Consider the following 22,500-nt stretch of genomic DNA (forward strand, 5'->3'; position numbering starts at 1 on the left):
CAATCAACAGACAGATAGACAGTTAGGGCGGCGCACAATTGGTCCAGCGCTGTCCGGGTTTGGCCGGTGTAGGCCGACATTGTAAATAATAATTTGTTCTTAACTGACTTGCCTAGTTAAATAAAGGTTACATAAAAAATAAAAAGATACAGACAGACGGACAGACAGGTGTGTATATACACTGTAATGACAGTGAGGGACAGACAGGTGTGTATATACACTGTAATGACAGTGAGGGACAGACAGGTGTGTGTATACACTGTAATGACAGTGAGGGACAGACAGGTGTGTATATACACTGTAATGACAGTGAGGGACAGACAGGTGTGTATATACACTGTAATGACAGTGAGGGACAGACAGGTGTGGTGTATACACTGTAATGACAGTGAGGGACAGACAGGTGTGTATATACACTGTAATGACAGTGAGGGACAGACAGGTGTGTTATATACACTGTAATGACAGTGAGGGCAGACAGTGTGTGTATTACACTGTAATGACAGTGAGGGACAGGACAGGTGTGTGTATACACTGTAATGACCAGTGAGGGACAGACAGGTGTGTATATACACTGTAATGACAGTGAGGGACAGACAGGTGTGTATATACACTGTAATGACAGTGAGGGACAGACAGGTGTGTTATACACTGTAATGACAGTGAGGGAACAGACGGTTGTTATACACTGTAAGACAGTGAGGGACAGTACAGGTGTGTATATACACTGTAATGACAGTGAGGGACAGACAGGTGTGTATATACACTGTAATGACAGTGAGGGACAGACAGGTGTGTATATACACTGTAATGACAGTGAGGGACAGACAGGTGTGTATATACACTGTAATGACAGTGAGGGACAGACAGGTGTGTGTATACACTGTAATGACAGTGAGGGACAGACAGGTGTGTATATACACTGTAATGACAGTGAGGGACAGACAGGTGTGTATATACACTGTAATGACAGTGAGGGACAGACAGGTGTGTGTATACACTGTAATGACAGTGAGGGACAGACAGGTGTGTAATTACACTGTAATGACAGTGAGGGACAGACAGGTGTGTATATACACTGTAATGACATGTGAGGGACAGACAGGTGTGTATATACACTGTAATGACAGTGAGGGACAGACAGGTGTGTGTATACACTGTAATGACAGTGAGGGACAGACAGGTGTGTATATACACTGTAATAACAGTGAGGGACAGACAGGTGTGTATATACACTGTAATGACAGTGAGGGACAGACAGGTGTGTATATACACTGTAATGACAGTGAGGGACAGACAGGTGTGTGTATACACTGTAATGACAGTGAGGGACAGACAGGTGTGTATATACACTGTAATGACAGTGAGGGACAGACAGGTGTGTATATACACTGTAATGACAGTGAGGGACAGACAGGTGTGTGTATACACTGTAATGACAGTGAGGGACAGACAGGTGTGTATATACACTGTAATGACAGTGAGGGACAGACAGGTGTGTATATACACTGTAATGACAGTGAGGGACAGACAGGTGTGTGTATACACTGTAATGACAGTGAGGGACAGACAGGTGTGTATATACACTGTAATGACAGTGAGGGACAGACAGGTGTGTATATACACTGTAATGACAGTGAGGGACAGACAGGTGTGTATATACACTGTAATGACAGTGAGGGACAGACAGGTGTGTGTATACACTGTAATGACAGTGAGGGACAGACAGGTGTGTATATACACTGTAATAACAGTGAGGGACAGACAGGTGTGTATATACACTGTAATGACAGTGAGGGACAGACAGGTGTGTATATACACTGTAATGACAGTGAGGGACAGACAGGTGTGTGTATACACTGTAATGACAGTGAGGGACAGACAGGTGTGTGTATACACTGTAATGACAGTGAGGGACAGACAGGTGTGTGTATACACTGTAATGACAGTGACGGACAGACAGGTGTGTATATACACTGTAATGACAGTGGGGGACAGACAGGTGTGTGTATATACACTGTAATGACAGTGAGGGACAGACAGGTGTGTATATACACTGTAATGACAGTGAGGGACAGACAGGTGTGTATATACACTGTAATGACAGTGAGGGACAGACAGGTGTGTGTATACACTGTAATAACAGTGAGGGACAGACAGGTGTGTATATACACTGTAATGACAGTGAGGGACAGACAGGTGTGTATATACACTGTAATGACAGTGAGGGACAGACAGGTGTGTGTATACACTGTAATGACAGTGAGTACCTTTATACTGCGGTGACAGGAACCCTGACTGTCTCTGTGGCTGGTCTGAGATCAGCTCTAGTTGGGGTTCAGCGGTCGACACAGAGCCTGACTTGACGCCCTGGAACGACGTAGACTCAGACTTGAGGACATCAATACAGTTGTTGATGATCTGGTTCACCTTGTCCACCTCTGAGGCGATGGTGGAGATCTCTGCTACTGAACCCTGAGGAGGAGGAGGAGGACAAAGATGAAGAAGAATACTTTATTAATCCTCAGGAGATGGGATTCTGCTGTATCCTCCTCCAATACACACACTAGGTTGGAGTGTAGCCACAGTTCAGCCACAGTACAGCCACAGTGTAGCCACAGTTCAGCCACAGTGCAGCAACAGTTCAGCCACAGTACAGCCACAGTGTAGCCACAGTACAGCCACAGTACAGCCACAGTGTAGCCACAGTACAGCCACAGTTCAGCCACAGTACAGCCACAGTGTAGCCACAGTTCAGCCACAGTACAGCCACAGTACAGCCACAGTTCAGCCACAGTGCAGCCACAGTTCAGCCACAGTTCAGCCACAGTACAGCCACAGTTCAGCCACAGTTCAGTCACAGTGCAGCCACAGTGCAACCACAGTACAGCCACAGTGTAGCCACAGTTCAGCCACAGTGCAGCCACAGTGCAGCCACAGTACAGCCACAGTGTAGCCACAGTTCAGCCACAGTTCAGCCACAGTGCAGCCACAGTGCAACCACAGTTCAGCCACAGTACAGCCACAGTTCAGCCACAGTTCAGTCACAGTGCAGCCACAGTGCAACCACAGTACAGCCACAGTGTAGCCACAGTTCAGCCACAGTGCAGCCACAGTGCAGCCACAGTACAGCCACAGTACAGCCACAGTGTAGCCACAGTTCAGCCACAGTGCAGCCACAGTGCAACCACAGTACAGCCACAGTGTAGCCACAGTTCAGCCACAGTGCAGCCACAGTGCAACCACAGTACAGCCACAGTGTAGCCTCAGTACAGCCACAGTGCAGCCACAGTGCAGCCACAGTGCAGCCACAGTGTAGCCTCAGTACAGCCACAGTACAGCCACAGTGTAACCACAGTACAGCGTCAAATGAACAGGTTACCTGAGGGTTGTCTTGTGGAGAGAGACTACATTCCCTCTCTCTATCCCTCTCTCTCTCCCGCTCTCGTTCCCGCTCTCTCTCCCTCCGGTCCGGCAGGTCGCCCACAGTTCCTCGCACTTCGATATAGTTCCCTTTCGCTGCCTTTGGAGTATCAATGATCTCCTGTAGATCGTACTGGTCCATCTCACAGGTTCCACCCTGGGGAAGGTAGGGCATCCGCGTGAGACTCTCCCCAGCCGAGAGCATCTGTTTCTGGGATAGCTGAGAGATGGACCCCCCTCCTCCTGTTCCTCCACCACCCTCCAGGTCAGCTCCGTATTTCAGCTCCATCAGGCTCTTCTGTATCTTTCCAATCTTCTTGTTCTTCTCGTCTCGCTGCCTCTTCTTCCTCAGGCAGTGGAACACAAAACTAGAAGAATAATATTTTATGAAACCATTTTCGAGATGGGAAAATTTGATCATTAATCATTTTCTCGTTCCAATTTTTTTCTCATTTAAATCATTATGTTTGCCTCTGAACTCTCCATAATACCGTGACTAAACAACAGACTGCATTGGAATTCTAATGAAGTAAGTGCTGATTCTTTTTTCATTGTCTGTGGAAGACTAACCCTAGTATGAGGACCATGCTGAAGAGACTGCCCAGTATAGTCATGATGTAGTGGGTAGCAGAGGAGTCGTTGGAGGTCCTCTCCAGACCTGCCTTCCTCCCGGTGGAGATGGACAGGCAGGTGTGGTTATAACGAAGCTGGTGTCTTATGGACACGACGCAGTAGGTGTAGTCTGAGAGAGAGAGAGAGAGAGAGAGAGAGAGAGGGAGGGAGGGGGGGAGAAGGGGAGGGAAAGAGAGAGGGAGGGAGGGAGGGGGGAGGGAGAGAGAAAGGGAGGGATGGAGAGAGAGAGGGAGGGAGGGGGAAGGGAGAGAGAGGGAGGGAGAAGGTAGGGAGAGAGGGAGGGACGAAGAGAAAGAGGGAGGGAGGGAGGGAGGGGAAAGGGAGAGAGAGAGGGAGAGACGGAGAGAGAGAGAGGGAGAGACGGAGAAGGTAGGGAGAGAGGGAGGGACGGAGAGAGAGAGGGAGGGAGGGAGGGGGAAGGGAGAGAGAGAGAGAGAGAGGGAGGGACGGAGAAAGTAGGGAGGGAGGGAGAAGTGAGCGAGAGGGGGTAGGGGGAGAGAAAGAGAGAGTAACTTACATGACATTATATTGATATATAACTGCATAGGATACTATATGGTTCCATTTAGTATGCATACATTGTCTCTTTGCTCTCTCTCTCTCTCTCACACACGCGCACACACACACACACACACACACACACACACACACACACACACACACACACACACACACACACACACACGCGCGCGCGCGCATGTTTGGTAGGGATGATTGAACCTATGTCCTACCGGTGTGGGCTTTCAGGTTGTTCAGTTCAATCTCTTCCTTGTGGTTCTTCAGGTTCTGTATGTCAGTGAAGAAGCTGTTGTTGTAGAGAACCAGGATGTACATCTTACTGAAGGGGTGAGGGATCTGGACCATGATCACTGCTGAGGTGTGGGAGATCTAGAGAGAGAGAGTAGGGTGAGGGATCTGGACCATGATCACTGCTGAGGTGTGGGAGATCTAGAGAGAGAGAGAGTAGGGTGAGGGATCTGGACCATGATCACTGCTGAGGTGTGGGAGATCTAGAGAGAGAGAGTAGGGTGAGGGATCTGGACCATGATCACTGCTGAGGTGTGGGAGATCTAGAGAGAGAGAGAGAGTAGGGTGAGGGATCTGGACCATGATCACTGCTGAGGTGTGGGAGATCTAGAGAGAGAGAGTAGGGTGAGGGATCTGGACCATGATCACTGCTGAGGTGTGGGAGATCTAGAGAGAGAGAGAGAGAGTAGGGTGAGGGATCTGGCCCATGATCACTGCTGAGGTGTGGGAGATCTAGAGAGAGAGAGTGTAGGGTGAGGGATCTGGACCATGATCACTGCTGAGGTGTGGGAGATCTAGAGAGAGAGAGAGAGTAGGGTGAGGGATCTGGACCATGATCACTGCTGAGGTGTGGGAGATCTAGAGAGAGAGAGAGAGTAGGGTGAGGGATCTGGACCATGATCACTGCTGAGGTGTGGGAGATCTAGAGAGAGAGAGTAGGGTGAGGGATCTGGACCATGATCACTGCTGAGGTGTGGGAGATCTAGAGAGAGAGAGAGAGAGTAGGGTGAGGGATCTGGCCCATGATCACTGCTGAGGTGTGGGAGATCTAGAGAGAGAGAGTGTAGGGTGAGGGATCTGGACCATGATCACTGCTGAGGTGTGGGAGATCTAGAGAGAGAGAGAGAGAGTAGGGTGAGGGATCTGGACCATGATCACTGCTGAGGTATGGGAGATCTAGAGAGAGAGTAGGGAGAGAGAGTAGGGAGAGAGGGTAGGGAGAGTAGAGAGAGAGAGAGGAGAGAGAGGGAGTAGGGAGAGAGAGAGAGTAGGGAGAGATGAGAGAGAGAGTAGAGAGAGAGAGAGAGGAGAGAGAGGGAGTAGGGAGAGAGAACGAGAGAGAGAGAGAGAGAGTAGGGAGAGATGAGTGAAAGCAGGGCAGTAGCTTAACCTCAAATGTCTCCTCCTCATCTGAAATTAGAAAGATGTGAACAGCTGCAAATCGTGATCAAAGTTCTTCGTTAGTCATATCGTCCCATAGCATTATGTACGTCTGTCCATCAGAGACAAACAACACAAATACCTACGACAACCCTTGTAACCCATAGAAACAGCTTCACGTGACATCGTACACACGCACACACCACACCACACCACAGCACACCACACCACACACACACACACACACACACACACACACACACACACACACACACACACACACACACACACACACACACACACACACACACACACACACACACACACACACACACACACACACACACACACACACACAACCCTAAGAGCCCGTAGGAACAGCTTCACGTGACATCCACATCAACTTACAGCTTAGTATCCTCTACTGTCTGACTGGCCCAGACTGGACTCTAACCAACACACGTGATCCATCTCTTGGACAACGTTCCAACGGGTCGAGACCCAAAAGGTACCGATTGAATGGCTCCATCCGGAACATTTCAAAGTAGCTGTGGATTGGCTTAAGACACATTCTGAACTCTGTAACACGCACACAAAAAACAACCCTTAGAGCCCGTCGGGACAGCTCCACCTGGGGCTCACCTGTTTCACCTTCATACTAGGCTTGTTGTTCACATCAAGGTAGCTGGGGCTGATGCTGATTGGGTCCTCCGGGGACATTCCAGAAGGGCAGTCGTCCAATCCGCAGGGAGAGTACGGTGGGAGGGTCGTAAAATCAGACTGAACAATGATGCTCGGCAAAGAGTTGCTACCGTCGTCGGTACACACCTATAAGAACAATAACAATCACGATATACTGTTACTATGACAACCTACTATGATGGCCTACACTGTCTCAACGCTCTATCATGCATCATACCAGATGTATTTCTGTAGTTTGAAAATGTACATATCTTGAAAACCTGATTAGTGACAAGCAAATCATTTTGGGACTATGTCAACAATGGTCTAATGAAACAAATACCAAAAGATAGTTTATTTTAGGGTGGATTTTTTTAAGTGATAATAATAATGATATGTATTAGTCTACACACCATATTGAGCATGTGCAGAGCGTTGCGGTTCGCAGGCATCCTGGGGTTCTGACTGAGGAGGCTGTAGCCTGAAAACCCGGCCGGAGTATCACACACCATCCTCTCGTTGGTCCTGGTCGGAAACACACGGCGGTTACCAGTGTTTGGGTCAAATCCAGTTCAAGGCAGTCAATGTAGGAAGTCATTTTCATTTACATTTAAAAACAATGGGAAACACTTTTGAAATAAATAGGTTGTACTTTTCAGTGTATTGACAAGTCATTGAAAATAGATTGAATATCCAATTTTGCTTCAACTTGTGTTTTTTACCGGTTGGGGAAGACTGCCAACCAGCGTAGAAACCCCAACAGTTCACAGGAGCAGTTGAATGGGTTGGTGTAGAGTTCACACGTGGTTAATCTACTGAGCCCCGTAAACAAGCCTCCGTCCAGCACCTGAATCCTGTTCATGGAGAGGTCAATGTTCTCTATGTTAGGACACTCCTCAAAGGTGTTGGGGGTGACTGCCTCGATCAGGTTGGCCTGTAGGTAGAGGTACTGCAGCTTCCCCAGCCCTCTGAGGATTCCCTCTGTTAGGTTCCTCAGACGGTTAAACCCCAACTGCAGCACCTGGTAAGAAAGATAAGGTAAGGTAAGAGAAGGTAAGGTAGGAAAAGGTAAGATAAGAAAGGGTAAGGTAAGGTAAGGTTAGGTGAAGTAGGGTAAGAAAGGGTAAGGTAAGAATGGGGGAGGTAAGAAAGGGGAAGGTAGGAAAGATTAAGGTAAGGTAGGAAAGGGTAAGCTAAGAAAGGGTAAGGTAAGGTAAGAAAGGTGAAGGTAGGAAATATTAAGGTAAGATAGGAGGTAACATGAGGTGTCCTTACGTGAGGTAACGTGAGGTAACATGAGGTCAGGAAACGTGAGGTAAGGTAGGAAAGGGTAAGCTAAGAAAGGGGATGTCAAGGTAGGGTAAGAAAGGTAAGTAAGGGTAAGGTAAGAATGAGTCAGGTAAGAAAGGGTATGGTAAAGTAAGAAAGGGTAAGGTAAGAAAATGTAAGGTATGGTAAGAAACGGTAAGGTAAGAAGGGCAAGGTAAGGTGAGGTAGGGTAAGGTAAGAACCAGTAGGGTAAAAAAGGGTAAGGTAAAGGGGTAAGGTAAAGTATGTAAAGGGCAAGGTAATGCAAGAAAGGGTAAGGTAACGGTAACATGAGGTAAGGTAATGTGAGGTAAGGTAACGTGAGGTGAGGTACCGTGAGGTAACGTGAGGTGAGGTGAGGTAAGGTAAGGTAGCGTGAGGTAAGGTAACATGAGGTGAGGTAACATGAGGTAACGTGAGGTAACATGAGGTAAGGTGAGGTAAGGTAAGTTAACCTTGAGGTAACGTGAGGTAACGTGAGGTAACGTAAGTTAACCTTGAGGTAACGTGAGGTAACGTGAGGTAACGTAAGTTAACCTTGAGGTAACGTGAGGTAACGTGAGGTAACGTAAGTTAACCTTGAGGTAACGTGAGGTAACATGAGGTGAGGTAAGGTAGCGTGAGGTAAGGTAGCGTGAGGTAAGGTGAGGTAAGGTAACATGAGGTAAGGTGAGGTAAGGTAGCGTGAGGTAAGGTACCGTGAGGTAACATGAGGTGAGGTGAGGTAAGGTAACATGAGGTAAGGTAACGTGAGGTAAGGTAACATGAGGTAAGGTAACATGAGGTAAGGTAACATGAGGTAACATGAGGTAACGTGAGGTAACATGAGGTAACGTGAGGTAACGTAAGTTAACCTTGAGGTAACGTGAGGTAACGTGAGGTAACGTAAGTTAACCTTGAGGTAACGTGAGGTAACATGAGGTGAGGTAAGGTAGCGTGAGGTAAGGTAACGTGAGGTAAGGTGAGGTAAGGTAACATGAGGTAAGGTGAGGTAAGGTAACATGAGGTAAGGTGAGGTAAGGTAGCGTGAGGTAAGGTACCGTGAGGTAACATGAGGTGAGGTGAGGTAAGGTAACATGAGGTAAGGTAACGTGAGGTAAGGTAACATGAGGTAAGGTAACATGAGGTAAGGTGAGGTAAGGTAGCGTGAGGTAAGGTGAGGTAAGGTGAGGTAAGGTAGCGTGAGGTAAGGTACCGTGAGGTAACATGAGGTGAGGTGAGGTAAGGTAACATGAGGTAAGGTAACGTGAGGTAAGGTAACATGAGGTAAGGTAACATGAGGTAAGGTGAGGTAAGGTAACGTGAGGTAAGGTAACGTGAGGTAAGGTGAGGTAAGGTAGCGTGAGGTAAGATAACATGAGGTAAGGTGAGGTAAGGTAGCGTGAGGTAAGATAACATGAGGTAAGGTGAGGTGAGGTAAGGTAACTTGATGTAAGCTAACGTGAGGTAAGGTAACATAAGGTAACGTGAGGTAACGTGAGGTAACGTGAGGTAACGTGAGGTAAGGTAACGTGAGGTAACGTGAGGTAACGTGAGGTAAGGTAACATGAGGGAAGGTAACGTAAGGTAAGGTAACGTGAGGTAACATAAGGTGATGTAAGGTAACTTGAGGTAACATGAGGTAAGGTAAGGTGAGGTAAGGTAACATCAGGTAAGGTAACGTGAGGTAACGTGAGGTAACGTGAGGTAAGGTAACATGAGGTAAGGTAACGTGAGGTAACGTGAGGTAACATGAGGTAAGGTAACGTGAGGTAACTTGAGGTAAGGTAACGTGAGGTAACGTGAGGTAACATGAGGTAAGGTAACGTGAGGTAACTTGAGGTAAGGTAACGTGAGGTAAGGTAACATATGGTAAGGTAATGTGATTGAAGGTAAGGTACCAAATGGCACACTTCTCCCTACATAGTTCACCAGAGCCCCAGGAATCACTGCGATGTTCAGGACCAACCTGTAGGTTGAACTGGGCCGAGAAAGCTCCATCCTCCACGTACGAGATCTCATTCTTGGTGAGGTTTAGGTACGTCAGGTTCCCAAAGCGGCTGAGCGATGAGAAATGGATACTCTTGATCTTATTCTCGTTGAGCCTCAGGTCCACGATAGTGCTGTTCAAAGCAGACTTTATTTAAAGTGCATTTAAACGTGCAATAATACACTTTACAACAAAAAACTGACGAAGGTCAACAGGTTGATACAGGTCTTTCTTTTCTTCAAAGGCAATTTACAGTAAAACATTCACATGACAACAAGTAAAACCTAACTAGAAGTAAACATAGACGAACAAAGGAAAATAAAACACACAGAATGCCTAAACAATGCTGTCTGCCTGGGGTTGCAAAATTCCCGTAACTTTCCCTATTTTTGCCAGGTTATCCAAAAATCCCGGTTGGAATATTTCTGGAATCAGTTGGGAATAAGCAGGAAATCTGGGAATCCAATTTGTGCAATTTAATCAAATGCGTTCAATCAAATGAAAATAAGAAAATGCATTCAAGAACAGTAAATTGGATAATAGAACATATTAAAAACACAAATTATGTTTAATGAGCCAAATAAAATCACTGATTAAAAACTTCGGGAATCTCTGGAATTTTGCAACCCTATCTCTGCCACACTTACCTGTTAATGTGGGCAGGGACAGCTTCATACGGGGGCTGGTTCTTACCTGTTGATGTGGCAGGGATAGCTTCATACGGGGGCTGGTTCTTACCTGTTGATGTGGGCAGGGATAGCTTCATACGGGGGCTGGTTCTTACCTGTTGATGTGGGCAGGGATAGCTTCATACGGGGGCTGGTTCTTACCTGTTGATGTGGGCAGGGATAGCTTCATACGGGGGCTGGTTCTTACCTGTTGATGTGGGAAGGGATAGCTTCATACGGGGGCTGGTTCTTACCTGTTGATGTGGGCAGGGACAGCTTCATACGGGGGCTGGTTCTTACCTGTTGATGTGGCAGGGATAGCTTCATACGGGGGCTGGTTCTTACCTGTTGATGTGGGCAGGGATAGCTTCATACGGGGGCTGGTTCTTACCTGTTGATGTGGGCAGGGATAGCTTCATACGGGGGCTGGTTCTTACCTGTTGATGTGGGCAGGGATAGCTTCATACGGGGGCTGGTTCTTACCTGTTGATGTGGGCAGGGATAGCTTCATACGGGGGCTGGTTCTTACCTGTTGATGTGGGCAGGGATAGCTTCATAAGGGGGCTGGTTCTGGCTGCAGATAGCCAACCACACGAAGCCCTTCTCCCCCTCAATCAGCCAACAGTCGCCCGTCACCGTGGGAAACTGGATGATTGACAGTAGGGCAAAGCCATAGAGGAAGGCAAACCAACTGGTTGCCGACAATGCCACCGAAGCCCTGCCCACTCTGTTGTTAAACCCCGCCTCTCGGGGTTGTATTGGCGTTCTGATGATGACGTCCATGTTGTTGATTATAGTTGTAATTGTTTATTGATTTGGCATGGATTAATAAAGCGTTCTTCTTCTCCTCCTTCTAGTTGAACCTATCCAACGAGCACCTTGTGCACTGTGATCTCCAGAGCTATACAGCCTTTACCCATGTTAGCGCTCCACTGTATTGTTAGTCCACTCGGCAGTAAAAGGCAGGGTTAGGTTGGAAGGAGAGAGTATTGTTGGCCCTTCCTAGTCTTTGTCTCAGGTTAGTCCCACAAAAAAAGGAAGGTTTTAAAATGAAAAGTGTGCACTCGTTTTTCTCTCAGGTTAGTCCGTAGGAAGGACCCAACATCTTTTTGACTTGCGGACCCATTACATATTTTGCTTATCCAGATTCACTGGATTTTTTTTCCCGCACCAATCAAAAATTTTGGGGCAGATGGTCCTCCTTTGATTGGTCTGGAGGAAGGGTGGTCCTCCTTTGATTGGTCCGGAGGAAGAACGGTCCTCCTTTGATTGGTCCGGAGGAAGGGAGAAGAGTTAGAGGGAAATACCTTGACGTAGCTCATTGGACAGAGTCTCTGCACCTTCTATTTATGCACTTTGCACCATGACATATCAATCTGAGCCTCCATTGAGATTTTTTTTCCTGTTTTCCACGGTGTGTGAGAGTCAGGGATGACAAGGCCCGCCTCTGGAACTACATTTGTCTGTGGTCCTGGGGACTGTCGTCAGGGAGACGGCTGGGTGTGGCTCTGTCCTTTTCCTCCCATCTGATTGGCTATTTCACCATTTGATGGTTGGTCTTCTGCATCCCTGATTGGATCCCTGTCTACTCTCCTGCCTCCTCATTGGTGGTTCATAGGTTGGTCAGAAACTGGAGAGAAAGGAGAGAGAGTAGGTCAGACAAACTTCAAAATCGGGGAAAAAACAAACAAATGAAATCTTAAAAGTGAATACATGTTTCCCCCTAACTTAAATTTGCTTGAAAATCAGAAACAAGGTTTCAATATTGCTGTCCATCAATGACACACAAACAAATGTAGTAATCTTGAGAAATCTTGACGAAAACGATGGGTAAATGTTGCCCTAAGAGTTGTGCAAAGTTGGTAGAATTTTATTTTAAATGAGTCCCAGCTGTAATGGCTGCCAAAGGTGCTTCCACCCAGTATTAACTCTGGGGCTGTGAAAACATACGCAATCAAGACTTCTTCATGTATTCATTTTGTATTGATTTGGAAAATGTTCTAAAATGTGTCTTTTCACTTTTGATAAATGCTGAGTAGGTTGTGTTGAGTGATCGGGGGAAAAAATGGAATTCCCTTTTGAGATGGAATTTAAAGGAAGTTAAATGTGAAGACCGTGCCGGAGGTGTGTAGATTTTAACTAGCGACTGTATCTTCATACAAAACATCAAAGAACAACAAATTGCTGTACCATTACAGAGCATTAACCCACATCCCTTACATGAAAACTCTTGAGTTTTCAACCAAAACCCATCGTAATCATCATCTCTGGTGCTGTTACTAGGAACTAATCATGATCTCTGGTGCTGTTACTAGGAACTAATCATCATCTCTGGTGCTGTTACTAGGAACTAATCATCATCTCTGGTGCTGTTACTAGGAACTAATCATCATCTCTGGTGCTGTTACTAGGAACTAATCATCATCTCTGGTGCTGTTACTAGGAACTAATCATCATCTCTGGTGCTGTTACTAGGAACTAATCATCATCTCTGGTGCTGTTACTAGGAACTAATCATCATCTCTGGTGCTGTTACTAGGAACTAATCATCATCTCTGGTGCTGTTACTAGGGACTAATTTTCATCTCACAGGTTAGTGTCCCTTTATATGGTAATTTTCCCCAGATAGTGAACGTGTGTTTGAAAATACTCCAGCTAGTTTGACTCTAAACATGTAAAGAAAAGGGAGGGAGGGAGGGAGGGAGGGAGGGAGGGAGGGAGGGAGGGAGGGAGGGAGGGAAAGGCTCAGATAGAGATGGAGGGAAATCAAGAGATAGAGACAGATCGCTACACTGCTTACCCACTCTAGAATCTGCTAGAACAACAATACATCTGTTTTCTCTCTGAATTAGATTGAATGCATTGAAATGGTGCCTTATAAACTGTCCCTTTGTCAGACAAGGAACCAGAATGAATGCCTTACAAATTATCCTTTTCCAGATAAAGAACTATACAGTCACGTCACCCTTTTATATACATACAGAGAGGGATGAAAAAAGGAAAAGAGAGAGGGAAAGTGTGTGTGTGTGTGGGGTGGGGTGGGGGTGGGGGGGGCACTCAGCCACTCAGTACCAGCCACTCAGCACAATCTATAATTGATGGTGAGACTTCCTCCTACATAGCATGAGACAACCTACTACCCACTGTGGTTAGGCCACTGACTGCTGCCAGCCTGCCAGCCAGCCACACACACACACACACACACACACACACACACACACACACACACACACACACACACACACACACACACACACACACACACACACACACACACACACACACACACACTACCAGAGACACCAACAGGAAACATTAATTCCGTTGCAATACAATAAAAAAGATTTAGCTGAGAGAAAAATATAGAGAGAGGGAGGGCGAGAGAGAGAGACAGACAGAGAGTATAGAGAGACAGAGAGAGAGAGATAGAGAGAGAGAGAGGGTGAAATACCACAGTGTGCATCACAGCAGCAAGATTTGTGACATGTTTCCACCAGAAAAGGGCAACCAGTGAAGAACAAACACCATTGTAAATACAACCCATATTTATGTTTATATTTTTTCCTTCTGTACTTTAACCATTTGTACATCGTTACAATACTGTATATACACATAATATGACATTTGTAATGTCTTTATTCTTTTGGAACTTCTGTGAGTGTTATGTTACTGTTAATTTTTATTGTATATTTCACTTTTGTATATTAACTCCACTTGCTTAGGCAATGTTAACATATGTTTCCCATGCCAATAAAGTGCCTTGAATTGAGTGCCTTGAATTGAATTGAATTGAGAGAGAGAGAAAGAGAGACATCAAGTGTGCAGTTAAAATTGACAAAAAACACACATTTCTTTCCACAGGGCCGTGGGGGGAGACAGGGATGCAACTTAAGCTCCACCCTCTTCAACATATATATCAACGAACTGGCGAGGGCACTAGAACTGCCTGCAGCACCCGGCCTCACCCTACTAGAATCTGAAGTCAAATGTCTACTGTTTGCTGATGATCTGGTGCTTCTTTTTATATCTTTATTTTAACAGGGAAGACAGACTGAGACCTGGATCTCTTTTACGGCTGTGCCCTGTGTAAACATGTTGACATATACAGTTTTAGGCATACAGACAAGAACATTTCAAACATACAAAACAAAGACACAATTCAACAGAAACAATCACAGATAACATCATATTGATCCTCCATAACATTTTTAAAATGGGCAAGGGACACCAGAGTGTCTAACTTAAGTTGGATCTGCAGTTTGTTCCATAAATAAGGCGCAAAGGAACTAAAGGCAGTCCTACCCAACTCTGTGGAGACCGCAGGAGTCTCTAATGTAATCCACATCTGTGATCTGGTTTTAAAATGTGTATATCTAGTGGAAATTAATGATGATATATATGGAGGTAGTTTTAAAAGAAGCGCTTTATAAATAAACAAGAGAGCATGTTGCTCTCGCCTCACAGATAGAGAGGCCCAACCCACATGTTGATATAGGATACAGTGATGAGTTTTGTAACTATCACCCGTGATAAACCTTAGTGCACAATGGTAAATAGCATCCAGTGGTTTTAATGTGTTTGCCGATGCGTAAATATAGATAATATCACCATAATCTAAAACGGACATAAAAGTAGCCTGCACAATTTGTTTTCTATTTACAAAGGACAGACAAGCCCTGTTTCTGTAAAGGAACCCTATCTTGAATTTGAGCTTTTTCCCCAATTCAGTAACATGTTTTTTAAAAGAAAGCCTATCATCTAACCATACCCCTAAATATTTATAAGCAGAGACCTGTTTGATTTGAGTACCATCCAAGCTAGTGATTACAAAAGTGTTTCTAACTGAGAGTTTAGACCTAGAAAAAAACATGACATTTGTTTTCTTAGCGTTTAAAACAAGTTTAAGCTGTAAAAGAGACCCCTGTAGTATCCTAAAATCAGACTCCAACTGCATTAAAGCTTGGTCCGCTGTTGGAGCAATAGAGTACATCACTGTGTCATCTGCATATAAATGGAATTTACAATATCTGACATCATCACCAATGTTGTTTATATAAAGTGAGAACAATAGTGGGCCAATTATTGAACCCTGAGGGACCTCTTTAAGTAACTGTAAGGAGTCAGACTTGACCCCGTCGACCATGACGGCCTGAGTTCTATCTTTAAGATAGTCATAAAACCATCGGCAGGCATCCGTGCCCACTCCTATAGATGACAGCTTACTCAAAAGGATAGCATGGTCTACAGTGTCAAAAGCTTTTGACAAATCTACAAACAACGCAGCACAGTGCTTTCTATCATCTAAGGCATTTGCAATATCATTTACAACAAGCATAGTGGCCGATGTGGTACTGTGTTTAGATCTAAAACCAGATTGATTGGTGCTAAGAATACTGTTAGCAGAAAGAAAAGACTGTAACTGTTTGTTGACTATAGATTCTAGGATCTTTGCCAGACAAGGGAGCCTAGAGATGGGTCGATAGTTATCCAAATCACTACCGTCACCTCCCTTATGTAATGGCAGAACAAAAACTGCTTTCCACACCTTAGGGATAATTCCTGTGCTTAATGTTAGATTAAAAATGTGTGTCACTGAACCAGCAATGATAGGTGCAGCACACTTAAGTAAGAACGGGTCTAAATTGTCAGCGCCTAAGGATTTCTTAGTATCAATGGCACACAGGGCAGCTAGAACCTCTGCTTCGGTTATTTTCTGGAAACTAAAAACAGGGTTACCATTTTTCAGAGTAACGGTTGAAAAGCAAGACGAAAAATCAACTAACTGGCCAGTGCCACAATGGCCACTTTTCCTTTCAAATAAAAAACCAGCAGAGATGAAATGCTTATTAAAAGCATCACAAATATCATTTTTTTCACTTAGGATACAGGAATCTGAGGTCATTTGCTTAGGAAGAGAAACAGCAGAATTCCCCCGTTTCAGAATTTTGCAGGATCTCCTGCAGAATCTGTCATAGCATTAAGGAAGTAATTTGATTTTGCCTTTTTGACAGCTGCAGTACATTTATTTCTCAATTGCCTAAAAAACAGCCAATCAGCTGGAGTACCTGTTTTCCTCGCCAAGGCCCAGGCCCGATTCTTTTGCAGGAAAAGACCCGACAAGGAGGGCCTACAGCAGCACCGAGATATTCTGCTCAGGTTCTGCCAGACCTGGACCCTGACAGTAAATCTGGAGTTCCAGACGTTGCAAATATAAATTCCATCTAGACACCGTCGCCCTAGAGCACACACAAAACGATACATACCTCAGGCTAAACATCAGCGCCACAGGTAACTTCCACAAAGCTGTGAACGATCTGACAGACAAGGCAAGAAGGGCATTCTATGTCATCAAAAGGAACATAAAATGTAACATACCAATTAGGATCTGGCAAAAAATACTTGAATCAGTTATAGAACCCATTGCCCTTTATGGTTGTGAGGTCTGGGGTCCGCTCACCAACCAAGAATTCACAAAATGGGACAAACACCAAATTGAGACTCTGCATGCAGAATTCTGCAAAAATATCCTCAGTGTACAACGTAAAACACCAAATAATACATGCAGAGCAGAATTAGGCCGATACCTGCTAATTATGAAAATCCAGGAACGAGTCGATAAATTCTACAACCATCTAAAAGGAAGCGATTCCCAAACCTTCCATAACAAAGCCATCACCTACAGAGAGATGAACCTGGAGAAGAGTCCCCCAAGCAAGCTGGTCCTGGGGCTCTGTTCACAAACACAAACAGAGACCCAGTACAACAACACAATTAGACTCAACCAAATCATGAGAAAGCAAAAAGATAATTACTTGACACATTGGAAAGAATTGACAAAAAAACAGAGATAACTAAAATGCTATTTGGCCCTAAACAGAGAAGAAACTGAGCTGCACTTCCTAACCTCCTGCCAAATGTATGCCCATAGACACATATTTCCCTCAGATTTAACAGACCCACAAAGAATTCGCAAACAAATCACATTTTGATATACTTTTGATACTTGCAATAACTGGGAAATGGGCTGGGAACCCTGTGAGATGAGATGGTTGTATGGTGAGACTTTAGAATAGACTGTTATACCAACTGCCAGAATAGCTAGTAAAGATATTCAATGGGATCTATCCATAGGGGGAGCCTGGGCAACTGAAATGTCTGATCTATTTTAACAGTCTGACTGTGAACGTCTGTACGAAAACCAAATTAAGGGAGACATAGATATGATTAAAAACAACTGCTGATGCAATATGAAAAAACTGGGTGAAGGAGATTAATCATAAACCCAAATTGAGAACCTTGTGATTGATTAAGGGTGAATTCGTGTGTGAGAGATATTATGTATAACCTACCCAAAAACAAGAGATCACCTTGTGCACAGGTGAGATCAGGGATATTGGCTCTGCATATTGAAACAGGTCAGTATTGTGGTGAAATGGAATTGGAAAGACTATGTAATTATTGTGACCTCGACGAAATAGAAAATGAAAATAATTTTATCCTCTATTGCCCTTTCTACCACGATATACGCTTGCTCTTATTCCAGTTTTAATGACTCCAACCTAAGTGTATGTAAACTTCCGACTTCAACTGTATGTATGTATGTATGTATGTATGTATGTATGTATGTATGTATGTATGTATGTATGTATGTATGTATGTATGTATGTATGTATGTATGTGTGTGTGTGTGTATGTATGTATGTATGTGTGTGTGTATGTGTGTGTGTATGTATGTATGTATGTATGTATGTATGTATGTATGTATGTATGTATGTGTGTATGTGTGTATGTGTGTATGTGTGTATGTGTGTATGTATGTATGTATGTATGTATGTATGTATGTATGTATGTATGTGTGTATGTGTGTATGTATGTATGTATGTATGTATGTGTGTATGTGTGTATGTGTGTATGTGTGTATGCATGTATGTATGTATGTATGTATGTATGTATGTATGTATGTATGTATGTATGTATGTATGTATGTATGTATGTGTGTATGTGTGTATGTGTGTATGTGTGTATGTGTGTATGTGTGTGTGTATGTGTGTATGTATGTATGTATGTATGTGTGTATGTGTGTATGTGTGTATGTGTGTATGTGTGTATGTATGTATGTGTGTATGTATGTATGTATGTGTGTATGTGTGTATGTATGTATGTATGTGTGTATGTGTGTATGTGTGTATGTGTGTATGTATGTATGTATGTATGTATGTATGTATGTGTATGTGTGTATGTGTGTATGTGTGTATGTGTGTATGTATGTATGTATGTATGTATGTATGTATGTATGTATGTGTGTATGTGTGTATGTGTGTATGTATGTATGTATGTATGTATGTATGTATGTATGTATGTATGTATGTATGTATGTATGTATGTGTATATATAAACAAGCAAACTCAGAAAACTATATAAACCCTGTCTTTCAAAGATAATTCATATAAATCCACTGTTTTTCATGCTTGTTCACTGATACGTAAACAATTAATGAACATGTACCTGTGGAAAGGTCGTTAATTTCTTTGGGCTAGGGGGCAGTATTTTCACATCCGGATAAAAAACGTACCCGATTTAATCTGGTTACGACTCCTGCCCAGTAACTAGAATATGCAGATAATTATTGGCTTTGGATAGAAAACACCCTAAAGTTTCTAAAACTGTTTGAATGGTGTCTGTGAGTATAACAGAACTCCTATGGCAGGCAAAAACCTGAGAAGATTTCATGCAGGAAGTGGCCTGTCTGACAAGGTGTTGTTGTTCTTGCTTCTGTTTATTGAAGAGTCAGGATCTTAGCTGTAACGTGACACTTCCTAAGGCTCCAATAGGCTCTCAGAGCCCGGGAAAAACCTGAACGGTGACGAGGCAGCCTCTGGCTGAAACACATTATCGCCTTTTCCAAGTGGCCCATCAGAGGACAATGGAATTAGGCGCGTGCCCGATTCGACCCCGTGCAGTATTTTCCTTCGGCTGTTTACCTAATTGCAGATTCCCGGTCGGAATATTATCGCTTTTTTACGAGAAAAATGGCATAAAAATTGATTTTAAACAGCGGTTGACAAGCTTCGAAGTACGGTAATGAAATATTTAGAAATCTTTTGTCACGAAATGCGCCGTGCGCACGACCGTTATTTACCATTGGGATAGTGTCTAGAACGCACGAACAAAACGTCGCTGTTGGAACATAACTATGGATTATTTGGGACCAAACCTACATTTGTTATTGAAGTAGAAGTCCTGGGAGTGCATTCTGACGAAGAACAGGAAAGGTAATAACATTTTTGTTATAGTAAATGTGATTTTGGTGAAGGCTAAACTTGCCGGGTGTCTAAATAGCTAGCCCTGTGATGCCGGGCTATCTACTCAGAATATTGCAAAATGTGCTTCATCCGAAAAGCTATTTTAAAATCAGACATATCGAGTGCATAGAGGAGTAATGTATCTATAATTCTTAAAATAATTGTTATGCTTTTTGTGAACGTTTATCGTGAGTAATTTAGTAAATTGTTAGTAAATTCGCCGGAAGTTTGAGGGGGTATGCTAGTTCTGAACGTCACATGCTAATGTAAAAAGCTGGTTTTTGATATAAATATGAACTTGATTGAACAAAACATGCATGTATTGTATAACATAATGTCCTAGGTGTGTCATCTGATGAAGATCATCAAAGGTTAGTGCTGCATTTAGCTGTCTTCTGGGTTTTTGTGACATTATATGCTAGCTTGAAAAATGGGTGTCTGATTATTTCTGGCTGGGTACTCTGCTGACATAATCTAATGTTTTGCTTTCGTTGTAAAGCCTTTTTGAAATCGGACAGTGTGGTTAGATTAACGAGAGTCTTGTCTTTAAATAGCTGTAAAATAGTCATATGTTTGAGAAATTGAAGTAATAGCATTTCAAACGTTTTGAAAATCGTGCCACAGGATTCAACTGGCTGTTACATAGGTGGGACGAATTCGTCCCGCCGGTTTAAGACACTAACAGCTTACAGACGGTAGGCAATTAAGGTTACAGTTATGAAAACTTAGGACACTAAAGAGGCCTTTCTACTGACTCTAAAAAACACCAAAAGAAAGATGCCCAGGGTCCCCACTCATCTGCGTGAATGGGCCTTTGGCATGCTGCAAGGAGGCATGAGGACTGCAAATGTGGCCAGGGCAATACATTTCAATGTCCATACTGTGAGATGCCTAAGACAGCGCTACAGGGAGATAGGACGGACAGCTGATCATCCTTGCAGTGGCAGACCACGTGTAACAACACCTGCACAGGATCGGTACGTCCGAACATCACACCTGCAGGACAGGTACAGGATGGCAACAACAACTGTCCGAGTTACACCAGGAACACACAATCCCTCCATCAGTGCTCAGACTGTCCGTAATAGGCTGAGAGAGGCTGGACTGAGGGCTTGTAGCCCTGTTGTAAGGCAGGTCCTCACCAGACATCACTAGCAACAACGTCGGCTATGGGCACAAACCCACCATCGCTGGAGCAGACACGACTGTGAAAAAGTGCTCTTCACTGACAAGTCGTGGTTTTAATGCAGCTGGTGGCCACACCAGATACTGACTGTTACTTTTTTTAATTAAAAAATAAATAAAAAAATATATTTTTTATTGAACAAACACAATAATGCTGTATAGGTATAAAAGACAAGTATTCATTTCTTATCTAAACATGAAAGAGCAGATAAACAATAAGACCTAGAGTTCTAGGTACAAAGTAAATAAAATACAGAACAAGGACAAGTAGAAAGACATAGGGGAGACGAGATGAAGCAGGTATGGATATACTCCAAGCTATCTTCCCAGTCTGCCACAGAAATGTCATTCCCTAGTTCTTCCTCCCATTTTGCCTTAATGGCATCTGTAGTGCCATCTGTAGTGAAAAGCATCATATAGACGAGATATCAGTTTTTCTGAGATGGGGCATCTGTAAGGGGTGCGTCACTGGTGGCAGTGAAGTCAGACGCAGGAGAGCAGAACTAGGTAAGAGCCGGAGCAGTTTAATTTCAAAACCAAAGGCATTAAGAAATAACCAACATGGGTACAAAACCCGACGCGCACCAGTAAACATGTGCACAAGCACTTACAACAAACAATTCCACACAAAGACATGGGGGGGAATAGAGGGTTAAATACACAACACTTAATGAGGGAAATGAGAACCAGGTGTGTAGGAAAACAAGACAAAACAAATGGAAAATGAAAAGTGGATCAACGATGGCTAGAAGACCGGTGACGCCGACCGCCGCCCGAACAAGGAGAGGAACCGACTTCGGTGGAAGTCGTGACAGCATCTTTTTATGTATCCGTCAAACTTGGAAGGTTTAGCATTCCCAAATGTCGGAAGGTGTTTTCTAACATAGTCTCTAATCTGTAGGTATCTGAAAAAGTTATTTCTGGGAAGATTATAAGTTTCCCTCAGCAACTCAAAGGAGGCAAAGGTCCCTTCTATATATAGATCACCTATGGTATTTATCCCTAGCTCGCCCCATCGCTCAGTGTTATCAAGGTTAGAGGGGGAAAAGGAGGAATTCCTGGCAACAGGGAGCATGAATGATAATGGTCTAAGGTCAAAGTAGACTTTAATTTTCTTCCAGATACGGACTGTGCTATGTATAATAGGATTGTTACTATTAAGTGACATCTCCAGATTGACAGGCGACAAAATCACAGCGCCAATAGAGAAGGGCTGACAATCCTCACGGTCCATATGTGCGTCATCCAACCAAAACGTAACAGCGCGGAGGTTAGCAGCCCAGTAGTAAAATATAACATTTGGGAGAGACAATCCTCCTTCCATCTTGGATTTACAGAGGTGTTTTTTACCTATCCTGTGTGTTTTATAATCCCAGATGAATGGATTGATAATTGAGTCCAGTTTTTTATGAAAGGACTTAGG

General features: G+C 44.0%; 1 protein-coding gene across 1 annotated transcript in view; it reads right to left on the reverse strand.

Moving 5' to 3' along the window:
- LOC115184024 (protein ELFN1) overlaps positions 1 to 22,500 on the reverse strand; it is a 53,986-nt gene that overhangs the window by 3,807 nt on the left and 27,679 nt on the right. Inside the window, exons 2-10 of the mRNA XM_029745021.1 lie at positions 11,120 to 12,220; positions 9,902 to 10,055; positions 7,368 to 7,666; positions 7,059 to 7,170; positions 6,607 to 6,792; positions 4,788 to 4,944; positions 3,994 to 4,165; positions 3,383 to 3,791; positions 2,271 to 2,475 (exon numbers count right to left, since the gene is read on the reverse strand). Coding sequence (XP_029600881.1) covers positions 2,271 to 2,475; positions 3,383 to 3,791; positions 3,994 to 4,165; positions 4,788 to 4,944; positions 6,607 to 6,792; positions 7,059 to 7,170; positions 7,368 to 7,666; positions 9,902 to 10,055; positions 11,120 to 11,373 — 1,948 coding nt within the window. The 5' untranslated portion in view covers positions 11,374 to 12,220. The remainder of the gene's footprint in view (positions 1 to 2,270; positions 2,476 to 3,382; positions 3,792 to 3,993; positions 4,166 to 4,787; positions 4,945 to 6,606; positions 6,793 to 7,058; positions 7,171 to 7,367; positions 7,667 to 9,901; positions 10,056 to 11,119; positions 12,221 to 22,500) is intronic.

Source organism: Salmo trutta, unplaced genomic scaffold (assembly GCF_901001165.1).
Source record: "Salmo trutta unplaced genomic scaffold, fSalTru1.1, whole genome shotgun sequence".
NCBI classification, from domain to species: domain Eukaryota; kingdom Metazoa; phylum Chordata; class Actinopteri; order Salmoniformes; family Salmonidae; genus Salmo; species Salmo trutta.